This window comes from Seriola dumerili, unplaced genomic scaffold (assembly GCF_002260705.1).
Source record: "Seriola dumerili isolate Sdu_G_001 unplaced genomic scaffold, Sdu_1.0 BDQW01000068.1, whole genome shotgun sequence".
Lineage (NCBI taxonomy): Eukaryota > Metazoa > Chordata > Actinopteri > Carangiformes > Carangidae > Seriola > Seriola dumerili.
The window spans coordinates 14,423,536-14,440,320 of NW_019174323.1; the positions used below are offsets into that span (position 1 = coordinate 14,423,536).

General features: G+C 39.6%; 1 protein-coding gene across 1 annotated transcript; it reads left to right on the forward strand.

Moving 5' to 3' along the window:
- Positions 1-9,610: 9,610 nt before the first annotated feature.
- Positions 9,611-13,136, forward strand: LOC111220155 (NADPH oxidase organizer 1-like). Its single transcript, XM_022743145.1, has 8 exons — positions 9,611-9,747; positions 9,866-9,946; positions 10,037-10,109; positions 10,386-10,569; positions 10,689-10,894; positions 11,031-11,138; positions 11,327-11,444; positions 11,680-13,136. Exons 1-8 carry the CDS (start codon positions 9,673-9,675, stop codon positions 12,335-12,337), a joined length of 1,503 nt encoding a protein of 500 aa, XP_022598866.1. The 5' UTR covers positions 9,611-9,672; the 3' UTR covers positions 12,338-13,136.
- Positions 13,137-16,785: the final 3,649 nt, after the last annotated feature.

Consider the following 16,785-nt stretch of genomic DNA (forward strand, 5'->3'; position numbering starts at 1 on the left):
ATTACACTTTGCTGGTCAAAGGTCATGGTCACGGTGACATCAGAAAAACTTCAACATTCACACAGAAATTATGACAAAATTTACACAACTGGTTAATTTTTCTATTATGATTCTGGATAAAACAGGATGTAACCTGAACTAGTCTTGAGTGGCGGAGGCATAACAACCGCAAGGCAGTAATTCTTAGTTTAAGTCAGATAAGTGGTCAGTCCAAACTAAAAAGCTATAGATGTTAACATGATCTGTGATGAATCATCAGGTGCACGACGCCAAAATCTGCCTCAGTTACATATCAAAATGAAAAATCTGTCAGTTACCATGAAATTAAAATGACAGTTTAATATTCTGTCTATATAAACGCAACGTGTGACATGGTTGTGTGTGTCGTGCGTCGTGTGCGGTTGCAGACTACAATAGATGTCTCCCTTTGCTCCTCCTCTAATAATGTCACAAAAAAAAATGTCCGTACGTGTGTGAGACGACAGCCATCGTCCTGCCAGGTAAAAACATTCAGCCCTCTATTTCAATAGTTGTGCTTCTGGCATGCAGAAGGACACGTTCCTCTCCAGAAGAGTAACTAAACATAGACAACGATGCAAACTGATGATGAAACTTTTCTGAGAAATTTATGACTTTTACTCCAAGACAAATATTGTACTTTTGATTCCACTACCTTCCATGAAGTGCTCGTTACTTTGAAGCAGAGCTTTCAGTCAGTGGAAGGAGTTTTCTTTGTTTGGAAAATGTGGACCGACCATACCCTGTGTTCATCCACAGTGAGATAAAACAATTACAGCCAAACTCCTACGCGTCCATTATCTATGTTGGCCTGCTGATTTTGTTCAGCACTGTGTCCTAATGCATGCTCTGCTTAGATAAAGGATAAGCCAGAAGCTTCTTCACCAGAGAAAAAAAAAAAAAAAAAAAAAAAAGAACGATTCCTATCGTTTTAAATGTTTGCTGTGTTTACAAAAAAGAAATGAAATTCTACAAACTTTTTATTCTACAGGCTCTGAAGTTGGTCAGTTCATTCAGTAGGTTGTTTCAGAGTCATTATGTTCTGTAAAAGAAATGTGGGACAATACAACAATGTATTGACATAAAAAGAAAAGTAGGCTTTTGGATACTTAAGTATTTTTAAAAGCAAGTACTCCAGTACTTTCACCCAAGTAAAAATTTGCCTGACCAACTTTCAGTAGTACCAGGAGAATCTGTACTTTGACTCAAGTGATGATATTGTGTACTTTGTCCACCTCTGCAAAGATGTGCAGAAAGAGAAGACAATGGTTGCTTTATCATTAGATAAATATCTCTGAAATGCAGTGACACAGTTTCCCTGTCAATTAAATGCCAGGGTCTATAAGACTCTCGAAAATTCCCATAGCCACTGCCAACTATGTATAAATGGTGTGTCTCCATGCTGGAGTCAACCAAGGCCGGATTACATTGTTATGTTGTCACGTTGTTCATCTGCCCATCTCATTCTCGTAACACCTTGAGGCAATTATTTCAAATTTGCTACAAACGTTCATTTGGACTCAAGGATGAACTGATTAGAATTTGTTGGTCAAAGGTCAACGTGATCTCGTAAAACATGTTTTTGGCCTTGCGAATGATTTGAGGGAATTTCTCCAAATTTGGTGCAAACGTTCACTTGGACTTGGACATGAATCTGTTATACATTGGTGGCAAAAGGCCAAAGGTCAAGTTCACTGTGCATCACAAGACACATTTTTTTGGCCATGACTCAAGAATTTACACAGTAATTAAATGGTTCCTGGAGGCGTAAAACTGCAAGGCAGTAATTATAGTTAAAAACAGATGGATTTATGTTCCTGTCGGTGGGTGCTCTCTAACCAGTTGCATGTCCCACCCTCACGCCCAAAACAAACATTCTGCAAAAGCCATAGCCTAAATGACTTGTTGCTATAGTGATTTGGAAGAGGTAGTCAAATGTAAGCGTTTATGCCCCCGAAACTCAAGTCAAACTTACGCACGGAGGGATTGGAAATGAAAAGTTCGACTAAAGATACGTGACATGAAATGCAAGAAAAAAAAAATTTCAGCGTCACCAAGATTATTTAGTAAAGATAATAAAACAGAAATCACAATCCGACACGACCGCAAGTGTGACAGCACCACAAGCGGCCTGCAGCAACAAGCCAGACTAGTTATAATAGGCTGTGACACACAGAAAGAAAGCATACAAGCCCACACAGTAAAATACCGGCAATTAACCACCAACACATAGACCCACATAGCTACTAAATATTAAGATTTGTTTTTACTGACCCGTGATTTCATTTTTTTTTCATGAGGAAAGTGTTGCTCCTTGCAGCTGTGCGCTTTTTACATCCAGGTTCACCATCACGAAGACACTCGGTCCAGTGCGTTAAGGCCAGCTGCAAAAAAAATAAAAATAAAAGCCTCGTACAAAAGCTTTCAAAGATTCTTGATCGTGTGTTGTTGATGGAAGCGGGTCACTCGTGTCTTTAGCTGTGGTGCAAGCCATCAAAAGGAAATGTATTTTCCGGCTAGCTTGAAAAGTCAGTCCCTTCCTTTGTCCATCTTCGCTGCTGCCGGTTGTTTGTTTGTTTGTTTGTTTGTTTTTATCCTCGTCACTGTTGTTCGGAGTTTCACTCGGCGTTGTTGGTTTTCTGATCATAAAATTGTCCATTTTGTTGAAGCAAAGTCTCTTTGGTCAAACCAAGTTCCTAGCCAGCCTTGACTCACACTGGCTCTTCGTTTGACCCCGCTATACCGTGCACGCGCAACGTGCACTGGCTCAGGTGGAAGTGTGGTAAATGCTAGATTGGATCAATTTGATAGGCGCTCTGTGATTGATGGTGACGGATAGGGTCAGCGAATCAAATCACATCAGTTTGGGCCGTACAGTTTATGGATTTGGCCCAATCCCAATGCCCCCCCCCCCCTTCACGGACTCACACACTAGGAGGCGCGTTCCCTGTAAGCTCGTGAGGGTTTAGTGCTGTGCCACTGTCAAACCGTCCACGAGGGCTCTGTAGCAGACACTTTGAGCCCTTTATCAACACGATTCCGTAAGTACGCATTTCTGCAGACTTTGCCTGAGGGAATTACCCAAAATTCATAGCGTTGTGACATTAAACCACGGATGTTGCCATGGTTATCAGGGACGCACGGAAGCGTAAAAGTAAAAACGGCAAAACATCGGCCATAAAACGCAAGAGAAATAGGATAGAAGAAGAACTATTAACAAACAAACATGAAAGGAACGAACCCTAATGTAAACAACAAATTACATTACAAGAAAAATAAAAGACAGTATGTGACAGTGTAAACACAGAGCTCACTGTGAATCAGAGCATGAACTGTGTAGTTATTTGGCCTACGATGGCATGATGATGAATTCCTAAATGTCCAAATTGGATCAGATCTGATCCAACATTTCTTTTTGTTTACAAACAGGGAGCGAAGGGAGGGAATAAAAAAGTACAATCAAAGGTCCCACAATTGAATGCAAATGTTTTTGACTTAATCAAAGTAACATGAGGAATGGGACAGCACTTGTGTCCCATTAAAATAGTAGAACAAAGAGATAACTAAAAAATACATAAAGGAAATATTTATAACACCTGCAGGGAATGTGGATCACATGAGTGATTACAACATTGTTTCTTGTAGTTTGTGTGACTCACGTTTCAGGTGCAAACTATACAGATCAGTGTGAGGATCAGTTGTGCACGTGTGTGTGTGTGTGTGTGTACATATTTGTGTACCCAGCACTGATTTCCTGGCAATGGTTAAAGAATTGCAATCTGTTTTGTTTACTACTACTCAACTTCCGTCTACTTGTGATTGTAAACTACTTAGAAACTTCCCAGAAGCCCTGATCCACTGACCCCACCTCTTTCTGTGCTTGATTAGACTACTGGACAAACCTTTGGCCACTTCTTCAAGGAAGTGACAAAGGAAGTGTCACTGTTGAGAAAAAGTCATGTTTAAATGGTGTCAATTAACAGCTTTTCCACTATTTTGCAAGGGTAGCATGAAATTCACATCTGCAGCTTCCTTGCAGTGCAATTTTTATAGCATGTGTCAGAAATATCATAACGACAGAAATATCAGATTTGGGTAACACACTCCTTTTTTTCTTGGATAGAAACAAACTGTGTGTGTGTGACAAACTGATTCTGTTTTGGTATTCATGTTTTTGTTTATTTTATCACAATTAAATAATGATATGATATCCAGAATCTTCCAGATCTTTTTGAAGCATAATCACTTTAACAAATCTGTCTTCTCCAGTGCATGCAACCAACAGTGTCTTCTTTTTAATCAAATAAAAGCAAACGCAATGGCTCCATTTTTGATGCAAGTCCATGTAATTGAAAGCAAGATGAATGAATTTTATGTCTTTGCAATTTCTGTGGGATTACTTATCATTCTCACACCTACTTGTGCAACCTTAGATGTCTTGAAGAATTTGGCAATGTTTGTCATGGGTTGTACTACTAGTCATAAATGGTACCGTATGTCACGTCCTCACTGGTGTGGTTTGCGGTAAGTGTTATATTTGTCATTTCTCTGTTCTCCTAATCTCAAAGAGCAGATGTTTGATTAGCTCTCATAAAGGAACATTCATAAACACAGTCAAAGAAATACATGCAAAACCTGTCTGTATTTGATTAAACACACACAAGACACATTAATTTTTTTCCTCATTACAAAAATAACCTGACTGGAAACATTGACATCCTTTTCCTTGTTTGTAATAAGTATCACTTATTAATTAAAATAGACATGTGATACACACTGATAAAACATGCAAAAGAATCTGTCAAGTAAACTTTTTTTTTTCTTTTTAGCCTGTGGATTTTGCAACACGGCAAAACGCTTATTCAGGTAAATGTTCAGTAGAAACAGAGGAAAATGACAGCTGCAGTATGAGCCATGCACCTGGACAATTTCTCTGACATTTCCATTGTCAGTTTCAAGGCAGCCTTAACAAAGAGGTGATTGTGAGGCCAGTCCAAATCAAACAAAATGATGTGTGATGCTATGTGGAAAATCCTGCTGATTCTCCCACACTCCACCCACCCACAGACAGCCACTGTCTTTTTGACAGAAGAAGTCATTAATCTCAGGTATCAGATCCTCACAAAAAATCTTATTATCTATGAGCCTATAAACAATCTCCATGAGTCCTCTGTGTTGATGCCCTGAGGAATGTGCACCAACAACTTACAAAGAACAGTTATCACAGAAGCCAGAGGATTTATGAACAGTAAAATTAAATCTGTCATTTCACACAGTTTACAGTTGGATAAATGTTTTTGTATGTTGAGGCTTGATCAATTACATGTTAAATCAATCGTAAATTATGTGACAAGTGAAGAAACCATTTCCTGTGTGAAATCACGTGTGTTTCAACACCAGCTAATCAGTTATCGCTCTGAAGAGACATCACTTTTGTCAGAGGTTAAAAATCAGGGCAGGTGAAATTAAATTATTTTATTTATTTTTTATATCTTCTTCATTTTCTCATTTATTTGGGGTCTCAGAGCACAGAGGAGTGTAATATGTACAACAACATGGTAGATATCAGCCAACTCTTAAAGACATTTTTTCTTTCTACAGATTTAAATTCAACATGTTAAATATCACATTAACAGCCATATTACTCCAAATCTGAAATTATTTGATGTTTTAAATGTTTAACTGACATTCACATTAATATATACAATGATTAGCTATTAGCTGAATTGATTAAAGTCATTTGTTTGAAGTTTTGATAGTCTCATTTTTTTTTAATAATCTTAGATCCATAAACACACACAAACCACACCTTAAGAAAACTTTCCCAGTGACCCTGAATATGTCACTTTTATGACCATTTACAGTAAGGCAATTAAGCATGCCAGAAAAGCTCACTTCTCAAAATGGATAACTGCCAACCAGAGCAACCCCAAAATCCTCTTCTCAACCACTGATCGTTTAGTTAACCCTGTTTTTATGAAGTCCAGCAGTGTGTACAATATTTTGCAGATACTATTTGATCAAATTCACGGAAACACGATTGATTTTTTTTACATGAGGAAACACTAGAGAATTTTGTCCTGGTCGATGTTTGGCAAAGTTATTTCCCAATAAAAGAAGAGTTACTATATTATTCTCCTCAGATGGGTTTCTTCCCTCCTGCTCTTAAGACCAGCATAGTTAAACCTCTTCTGAAGACAAACAATTGAGATGCCTCCATACCTGATAACTACAGGAAAAGTAAAATTTTAGAGATGCTTGAGTTTAATCAGTTAAATGATTCTATGAAAGCTCACATTGGTTTTGACAAATACCAATCTGGTTTTCAGACTAATCATTGTACCTGTAGACAGTACTATAGTCACTAGTGTTGTAAACAACCTCAGGTCCGATATGGATATCGAAAAACCCTCTGTATTAGTACTACTCAACTTAAGCGCAGCCTTTGATATGGTAGACCATTCTTTCTTATCTTCCAGAGAATTTTTGGTCAGAATGGATGAATGTTCATCTAAAAGCTATAAAAGGAGTTGTGTTCCTCAAGGTTCAATTTTAGGTCCTACACTGTTTTAACCTTTACATCCTGCCACTTGGAAACGTCATCAGGAAGCACGGTATCACGTTCCATAGCTACGCTGACGACCCACGGCTTTACATTGCCATGTCTCCTGATGACCCAAGGCCAATCGATGCCCTTTTAAACTATATGTTAGATTTCAATTATGGATGGCAGAGAATTTTCTTCAGCTCAATCAGGACAAGACTGAGGTCTTGGTCATTGGTTCTGAAGCTCAGAGAGAGAAACTCAATGTAAAAATGCAAGCCCTGGCACTAACCCTCAGTAAACAAGCGAAAATCATAGGATGCATCTTTGACCCTGATCAGGCCCACATCAGGCACATAACTAAGACATAACTAAGCCACCATTTCTGTCTCAATTACACCAATTTCAATGTCTCTGCACTGGCTGCTTCGGAATTGATTTTAAGAGCTCTTTACTGGTTTATAAAGCCCTTAACGGTCTTGGTCCTACCTATTTATCAGATTTGCTTTTATCCTGTGAACCTTCAAGATTCTAGTAGTGGCCTTTTAATTATACCCAAAATCAGAACAAAAAACCACAATGAGCCATCCTTTTATTACTATGGCATCTAGACCTAGACCTACCTCTTTAGTCTGACTTTTAATTGAATGTTTATTTTTTTTATTTATTTATTTTAGTTTTTATTTGATGGATTGTTTTCTTTCCCCTAGTCTTTATTTCCGGTCTTACTCACTTCAAAACAAACTCTTTTAGTATTTTATGACTGTTTTCTTTATTGATAACAGTCATTTATTGGTCACTATGTGTGTGTGTGTCCTGTGTGTGTGTCTTGTGTGTGTGTGTGTGTGTGTGTGTGCGTACGTGTGTGCAGACCGCAATGGTCTATAAACAAGGCAAACAAGGCTGATCACTCCTCAATGAAGTTGATACTGCAGCACAAATGAAAACAGAAGATAATGTGAGCAATACTGTGGCTAAATCTCAATCTGCAGAGGACTGACATTGTTGCATTAGTGTGACTGCATCTTCTGAGACATCATGAGCTACCTGTCAGACATAAAGACATATTATTATTATACCATGACTGCATGCAACTCATATCTTTCCACTAACATTTTGTTGATGTTGATGTTTTCTCCTGTTTTACTGCGCTGCCACAATATGATTTGTAAGACAGTATGATTGAGGTAGTAATTGTGTGACTGTGTCCATGAAAGACTGTTTTTGGGATTCAATGACTGTGTGTTGCATCTTTTAGTGTGTCTTGTTCAGTACAATACATCTCATGTACTGCTCTCTGTGCCTCTACCTGCTCGTGTCATCAACAAATGCCCAAAAAAGTAAGACTCATGGTCTCAGTGGGGAAAACCTCATGTGGTTTTACACTCAGGTGTTGACATCCTCTCAGGTCAGACACAAAACTGGACAGTCCTGACCTTTACACCATAACACTGGTGTTTTTGTGTGTACAAAATCCTGGCAGTGCTTCAGACAAGGACTCTGCGCCCACATCCATCAGATGAGTGTTTGGGATAACCCTGTCGGACTCTGCCCTCTCCTGAAATCCTCACTTTGAAGAAACACCTGTTTCCCCCAAACACACACATGCATGCCCTTAACTATTTAGTCACACACACACACACACACACACACACACACACACACACACACACACACACACACACACACACACACAGAGAGCTGATAAGGCATATTGCGGCCAGATGACAAGTGTGACATGATTGCACATGCAATATATGTCTTAATTATGGGGGTTGAGAATACAAGAGATACCAGGAAGTGTTTAAAGAAAACCGGAGTGGGCAGGAGATACAGTACTAATAATAATTCTTGAGAAGATCCAAACAGAGTTGCCTCCCTAAAAAAAAAAAAAAACTTTCTTAGCTGTCTTTGTCTTCAACTGGTGCATAGAATCAAAACTTAGAAAATGTACCACTATTATGAGAAACATACTATAATGCATCATCTGATATTAAAGGAAACATTTTGGGAAAATACACAATTTGCTTTCTTGCTGAGTTAGAGAAGACTGATACCATGCTCGTGTCTGTATGTTAAATATTAGCTGGTCAACTTAGCACAACATAACAAACGGATACAGGGGAAACAGTTAGCCTGGCTCTGTCCAAAGCTAAACAAATCCACCTATTAGAACCTCTAAAGCTCTTTTATTAACATGTTATGTCTTGTTTAACTCATAAAAAACTGTAAAAACAACACGTTTCTGTTTTACAAGAGGCTACATGCCAAGTTATTCCTTCCTTGTCCTTGGAGCATGATAACTGCTTACAACCCCTGAAATCGATGAGCTATGCCTTATACTCAGACAGAATGTGAAGCATTCAGTTGCAAACAAGTTGATGAACACACAATGGATATCTGACTGTACGCAGATGTTAGCTGTTAGCTAACATCTGCGTACAGTCAGTACATTGGATGGCTGGGGATAGCTGTTTCCATTAGCTTAATATCTAATGTACGGACATGAGGGTGATATAAAACTTCAAAAAATAAAGTCCCCAAAATATCAAATTGTTCCTTTTATATAAACCATGCAATTTGTCACAGAACGTGTGTCCCAGATTTTATAATGACAAATAATTATTGTATTTAGGTAACTGGTGAAAAAATCAAAGTGCTAACTTCAAATCTATATCATCAATCATTAATTATCAGTTAATGAAAAGTCCTCTTCCAGTAAAAAATTGCCTGTCAATGTGATAAATCCAGCAATTAATCAATTATATCATTATCATGTCTGAGGGCTTTTAGGTAAGAAATAATTATGTCATTATTTAACGGCAGATTTGGGGGGGTTTCAGTCCTACTACATTATATACAGTTTGTGTAATGATCCCTTGAGTAATTAAAAAAAAAAAAAAAAAATCCACCTCCGGAAGTTTGCGTCATTTCTGCAGCCTTCAGGTGTGCTTCAGTCGCCTCCTTCTCTCCGCCTTCTTCATGTGAGATCTATAATTACCGCAGCCGGCTCCTTGTCCTTGTTAGAGCAGCGGAGGCAGACCGACAGGAGACTGAAGGCCAATCAAGCATCTATTCATCTAGCGAGCGTCGATACCAAGAGGGACACGATGGCCGGTGAACAGCGCTTTGTTATTAGTGCCCGCATTATTGGAGGCGTCCACAGGGACGCACCAAAACTCAAGGTGAGTTAAGACCTCAGGGAAGAACATTTTCTTTTATTTCAGTTTATTATCTGATCATGAAACCGTTAGAATCTGGGCTGCCTTTAATTGACTGTTTTTTTTTTAACCCCCCCCACAGATGTTCATGATATCTGTGTTATGGTCTGATGAGACTGAAGTGATTATCTACAGGTCCTTCCAGGATTTCAAGAAATTTCATGTAAGTCAAAATCAACAACAGTGAAAAATCCCATTTAAAAGCAAAAGGAAGTCCTACGCTTAATAACATATATATATTTTATTTTAACAGAGGCAGCTGAAAAAGACGTTCCCTCACATGAACCCTTTAAGGAAAAACGACAGAGTGATCCCCAAATTTAGGGGTAAGATTATTTTTTTATTATTTTAGTTACTTACATGTAATTAAATACAAGCAGCTATCAAAACTTGCTTATCGTAGCATCCCATCAGTTTGAATTATTGTTGTGCATGTCTTATGTGTATGTATATGAAGTATTTCTTTTAAAAGAAGTGTAAGGGATGTGAGCGTTTAGAAAAGATTTGATTATACTATAATTTCATAAATCATAAGAAAAATGTTTACAAATCTGCTCTGCAGATGTATTCACTTTGGGGTGTTTCTCCTCCTTTCTCTCCAGGAAAGGCCAGGAAGAGCAGCCTCCAGCAGAAAGGATCCAAGAAATCTGTCAAACGCATGAAGTTTCTGGAGAGCTACTGCGACGAACTGCTCAAGTGCGACCAAACCGTGACTCGGAGCTCAGAGGTCACGCGGTTCTTCTTGCCCAAAGACCAGGACCTGCAGCCAGACTTCACCAAGAACAGGTAGGCTTGTGTGGTCACGACGGGTTTTAATCGAGCAGCAAATTATGTCGTAAATCAGGGCATCTTGATAATTACAAAATGAATTGTTCTCTTAACATCTCTCTCTCTCTCTCGCACAGCGTCATGATCCTGCTGTCTGATATGTCTGATGGAACCGGTGGTGGAGGAGAGGGTGTCACTGGCCAGCATGCAGGCAGCATCACCCACCCGTTTGTCACCCAGACTTACTGCTGCGTGGCCGCATATGAGACAAAGGACACCAAGAATCGTCCTTTTAAGGTCGCTGTGGATGAGAAGCTGGACGTCCTGATCAAAGACCCTGCAGGTCAGAGCTTTAACTTACTAAAAAATACAATAAGAAATCAAAATAACTGAGGAATTTTATCTTTCCAGTTGCAAACATCTGTCTCTGGACTTGGAGCTATCGTCACACTCATTTCTGTTTCTCTCTCTCTCTCCAGGTTGGTGGCTGGTGGAGAATGAGGATAAGCGCCTGGCTTGGTTTCCCGCTCCCTATCTGGAGGTATTGGAGGGAGAGGATGATGATGACGCTGAATTCCAGATGGCAGGTGAGAGATTAACTGTCATTACAAACAGCCAACACTGAGGAGCGCTCTTTAACCACTGAAAGTTATATGTATCTATTCCCTGCTACCAAAACTCTATTTTATATATTTATAAAGACAATTAGTATGTTTGTCTTTAATTCTACTACATATCTCAAGAGATTTTTTTTGTTGTTGTTTGTGACCTTTAGGTGCCCTGTATTGTGCCGTGAGGAGTTACTCGACCAAGAAGGATGATGAGGTGTCTGTGGCCATTGGCTCTGTGGTGGAGGTGCTGAGAAAGTCTGACAACGGCTGGTGGTTTATCAGGTACGCCAATAATCTTGTCTGTCTGCACTGTAAACAATAGTCTAATGAGAAACAACATCACAAAGTTACCATTGTCTATCTAGAGTTAGAAAGATAACTTTACTGAAATAAGAGCTGATGTACACACCGCAGCAGTATCAGTTTTTCAGTGCCATAAGATTAGATGTGAAATGAATTCCCAGATTCAATACAAGGCAGAAAATAAATTCTCTTTTCCTTGCAATCCTCTCTCCAGATTCAATGGCAAGGCTGGTTACATCCCCTCCATGTATCTGCAACCATACAACAACCCACGAGCTGGCCTTTTCAGCCTGCAGAGAAAGCTGCATAGCTCCACTCTGAACCTGGCAACCAGCAGGGAAGCTCAGGCTTCTTATCAGGCTGGCATCAACGAAGAAACCGGCCGAGAAATGGATTCTCCAGGTCAGTCCAGAGGTCAGCCCAGCGTGCCTGGGCGGCTCCACAAGGCCCAATCTCTGGATGTTCTCTCTGAGACCTGGTTGCAGACACAGCCCGAGAGGGATTCCTCAACCTCAGACAGCCGCTCGCGCAGCCGCAGCAACGCCAGCAACACCAGCGTGGAGTCCAGCCTCTCCGGCTTCTCCTCAAGCAGTGAGTCGAGCTTGAAAGATGAAGCGCAGCGCCGGAGCCCCTCAGGCCTCCCTGGAGCCTCGCACCAGCTTGATCTCAGCCTCACAGACCGCCGCGGCTCCACCACCGCCTCTGAGAGCTCTGCGTCGATCAGGTCCGACAGCAGTGAAGGGGCTCCCAGGATGCCGCCCAGACCCAAGACTGAGGAGATCCTGACCCGCTGCACCACTATGACCCGCAAGGCAGCCCTGGCCACCAAGACCCGGCTTCATATCCAGCCAGAGTCCATTCAGGGCCGCTAAGGCAGACACCTTATACTACAAACACTTAACTAAGCTATATTCTTTATAATCTCCTGTTTATCGAAATCTTTTTACATAATATATGTTTACCCGCTTCAACCCCACCTACCTTTACCTTTCCATCAGTCAAATGTGTTTTGTTCAGCATTGCTCATTCCTCTACTTATATTCTTGCCATACCAAAGACTGAAGATGCAACAACCTTGACAAGACAGGTTGGAGATGGCCTCTTTGATTGGAGAATATTTGAATAATGTAGCTTCAGTGAAGCATTAGCAGGAGCAAGTCAAGGAAATGTATGTGACATTGTCATACAGTAGTAGAAAAATATTTTTTCTAACTTTGAAGCCAGTTACAGGAAAATGTATGGTTAAACATTTACTCTGAACTGTACTCTGTGTTGCCCTCTTTCCTCTTTATTCTAGCTTGTGACATAGAAATCTGTGCAGTTCTGAACTTTTTGATGAAAGACCAAAGAGAGGATATATCAATAAATGAATGCACCTTTTCTTCATTTTAACATTCACAGAAATACCTCAGTGTTTTACTAAGTTTCAAAAGCTTATTTACTATTTAGTTTCACCTAATGTTAATGGACTTGTGGCCTCCAGCAGATCCGCCTTGTAAAACCACAGCGAAGAACACCTGTGAAAAGTGAAAGCCTGGTGATCAGTTGCCAAATCTGATGGGTGTGGTGAACAAGGTCATTGTACTCTATTAATTAAGTTGTTTACCCTTTATGTACAGTACGTACTACATCATGACGCTGCCTCATAAAGTCTAAGTGTAACATGATGAACTGGTCAATAAAACCTAATTTGTACTGAAATAACAAAATGTCATTCATTCATGAGTATTTTATGAATATTGAAAACAAGGGTGGTATGTATTTGGATTTGGGTATTCATAGTGGTGTCCTTTCAGGTACTTCTACATACAATACAAACATCATGTTTCTGCAAATGTTTAAAAATACAATCATGACAACGGAAGAGATCCTTGCAGAAAAGCATGTTTTCTACACCTCTGGCCACATGTTGCTTTTTGGTAATGAGCTTCTTCTTATTCATGTTGATAATCATATTTATATATATATATATATATATATACTGTCATTCTTAAAAGGTCTCATATTGTATTAAGTGAGATTTCCATGTGTCTTTTGAAGCAGGTCTAGGTTCTATATTAAAACTGTGAAAGTATCAAAGCGCTCAATCCACAGAGAAAATGTATGTCTAATGTATGTGTAAAACGAGCCGCCGGGACACCTGTAACACTGTGATGTCACAACAAAGCAGTCACCACTCTCAGCCATGCCCCAAGCCCGGTCTATCCGGTCACACTGTCTAGCTTTGCAGGATTTTGTTTCTTTGTAGCGTTTACGTGAAATCTGACATAATTTTATTCAATCACTCAGAAAACAACCATATGGATCAACGCTTGGACCTTTAAGAATCTCAGAATTTACTCCTGTCAAAGAATCCTTAAGAACTGACTGATGTTGAAAAAGGCGGGATTTTACTCATCATTTTCACTTGTCTAATGTCAGGTCTGAGTCAAAAAGCATTTTCTTTAGTTGAATGTAAGCTGACAGGTTCAGCTTACCTGTCTGAAAGAGCTGACAAGAGCAGCTGGGGCCTGATATTGTATTAGACAAAATCATATTGAGATATTTCCTGAGCACCAACATTAGAGTTTGGTGGCAAAACATTAAGCGAAAAGGCCTCAACATTAAATTAGGAAAGTAAAATCATCTACCATCTGCCGTCTAAAACAGCAAAGTGTTGGATTTTCCGCCTCTGGCAGAGATATGAGATCAAGCATAAACAAAGTCTTTTTTTAGCTGCGGCTGTTAATTAAAATAAAGAGGAGGCCATTATGGCACATTCATGTGTATGATAAATGACATGAGGTTTGTTGTCAGCCGATCAGAATCCAGAAGAACAGGGGCGTCCAGTTAGAGCAGCTGTCAAAAAGGAGGCCCAGATGTTTGTTTTTAAAGTGACAGGACTTCAAGTTAGCATTTCTCACCTGGAAAAAAAAAAATCTGCATGTTGAACATTAACAGCTGCTGTTATCTCTGTTACGTCTTCATGCTCAATAGAGCTGAATAGAAAAGACATGTCGTCTTGAAGCTGATGAATGACATGAGAAATGGAGAAAGTCGCTGGCAGAAGCAGAAGCAGACAGACTAACTGAATATACAATATCTTTATATGTGTAGATAACACTTCACGAAATAGAGCTGGTGTGGATTAAAGGTCACACGCTCACACTGGAAACCTGCTTTGATGTGCAACACAGTACATGTCAGTTACATTATACTGCTGGTGATTATGTTACCAATAATGATAGTGAAACATTTTGACCTGTTATAATTTTAACACCTGTTCTGCACCTACGTACATACGCGCAAGGTGTGCCACGTAACCACACACACACAAATACATTTAAATGTGTTACACACTCTGGAACAAGCTTCACCATCTGAGGAATTGTATGAAAATTGTGTCCGAATTGTGACTGTCAGAAAATGGGACGATGGGGAGGGTTGTGTTTCAGAAACTGAAACGCAGAGCAGCAGCCGAACACACTCGTGGCTTCTTTGTACAATGGAAATGCAACATATTTCAGAAAGTTCGTCCCAACACTGATGCAGAATGTGTTACACTCGCAGGTTGCTTTGCTTTCACCTCGTGCCCAGTTCATCCCAAACCAGCTCCATGGTGTTTAAGTCTGGAGACGGTGCTGCTCTTCCACCATGTGAAGTCACCGGCTGGTTCTTCTCTTCTGATGCTCGGGGACATCACCTTGCTGTGAAATGAACCCCTGCCCAACCTGTCTGTCTTCTGACTACTTTCGCAATTCTGATGGCAATATACAGTAATACTTCCTGCAGTACAAGATTGTCCTAATAATGCATCAGAGGGTGTTACAGCACTGCATTTGCACAGACAGAGTTTATAAGTCAACGAATAAAGTTGGAGCAGCTGCAGGAATAGTTTGAATCAACTTTCAAGGCTTCATTTATTTCCTTTGCTGCTGGAAAGCTGTAAGTTCATTTCTTTATCCCTGAGAAATGCCAGTTTTCTTGTACCATTTAAGGTTATTTACAACTGCTTATATTTCAGTAAAACCACAAAAATGGGGTTGTTCTAAAACTTCTGACTTTGTGTAATTCACATTTATTTTTCCATTAGAATATGATTAATATTTAAACTTCGCTACACAACTGTCTTTTAATGAATTAATGCTTTCAGTTATTAATGGTCAAATGAATACCAACTCAGTTCTGTTATATTATTTTTGGGAAGGTGTTGCAATTGTATTTCCAGTCAAAGGAAAGTCCATTTATATGCAGCTAATCCAAAGTCATCCAAAGTGAGGCCTACTAAATTGGGGTAACAGTGATTCTCCTCATGGTGGTTCTACAACGACCACCTGAAGCTTCCTCTTTTGGAAAGCCTCAAACTGAACTCTGAACATTGGATCTTGACACCTTTTATCCAAATATGATTAAATTCCCCGACTGCAGTCTTGCACTTCGTTGATTCTGACAGCTATAAATAGACTTTGTGTTTGTTAGGAAACCGAATGAATCAGTGTATGTTCCTTCAGGGAAGCGGCTCTAACTGACTGCACATGAATGATTTCTTTATCAGGTAATCAGTTAACCGTTTGTTGCAGAGCTCTTACAGGTTCTTGTTTCTTTAACACCTATTTTTTAAACATCATGAAAGAATTGTAACCATTCTGTACATGCAAAATATGTTCATTTTCTCTGCTTATGCACATCATCTGCTCTAATCATTTCATGAGCAAATAAATCTGCAGCAATTTGCAGCAAATATGAATATGAATATAAATACTGCCGTAGTATTTCCTGTTCCTGGGTATTATTATATTAAAGGTAACAATGGCAGGGTACAGTGTCATGTGTGTGTAACTGAACTGGTAATTCCTGAAGGTTCCTGGTTACTGTAAATCTCTCACACACACACACACACACACACACACACACACACACACACACACACACACACACACACACACACACACTCACACACTCACACACTCACACACACACACAGCAGTTATATTCAAAGCTGTTATATCCATAAAACTGGTCTGGTGAGATTGTGCTTCTCATCTCTTCCTATCAGCCGCACACTGTTGTGCAATTATTCACCTCAGGTTTCCTTATCTTTGTCTGTAAACTCAATAAACCCTTTCCTTGAGGTGGTGATTAAAGTAACAGGGGAATAACACACGAGCAACTTCTTGGTAAGAAATATAACCCATGTCCTGTTTCTTTTTCTGAACACTGAATCATGACATAAGAATCACTTTTGTTATGTTTATGACACCATATTTTACATCTTTTTTAAGACAACAACCTCTAGTTTAGTCACGTATATGTATAGTCATGTGCCACTCTGACTCAGTGA

Excerpts from the sequence above, each read along its gene's own strand:
- LOC111220155 (XM_022743145.1), top strand. The coding sequence starts at position 9,673 with ATGGCCGGTGAACAGCGCTTTGTTATTAGTGCCCGCATTATTGGAGGC. Across the intron at positions 10,110-10,385 it reads AGTGATCCCCAAATTTAGGG|GAAAGGCCAGGAAGAGCAGC; the intron begins GTAAGATTATTT and ends CTTTCTCTCCAG. Across the intron at positions 10,570-10,688 it reads CCAGACTTCACCAAGAACAG|CGTCATGATCCTGCTGTCTG; the intron begins GTAGGCTTGTGT and ends TCTCTCGCACAG.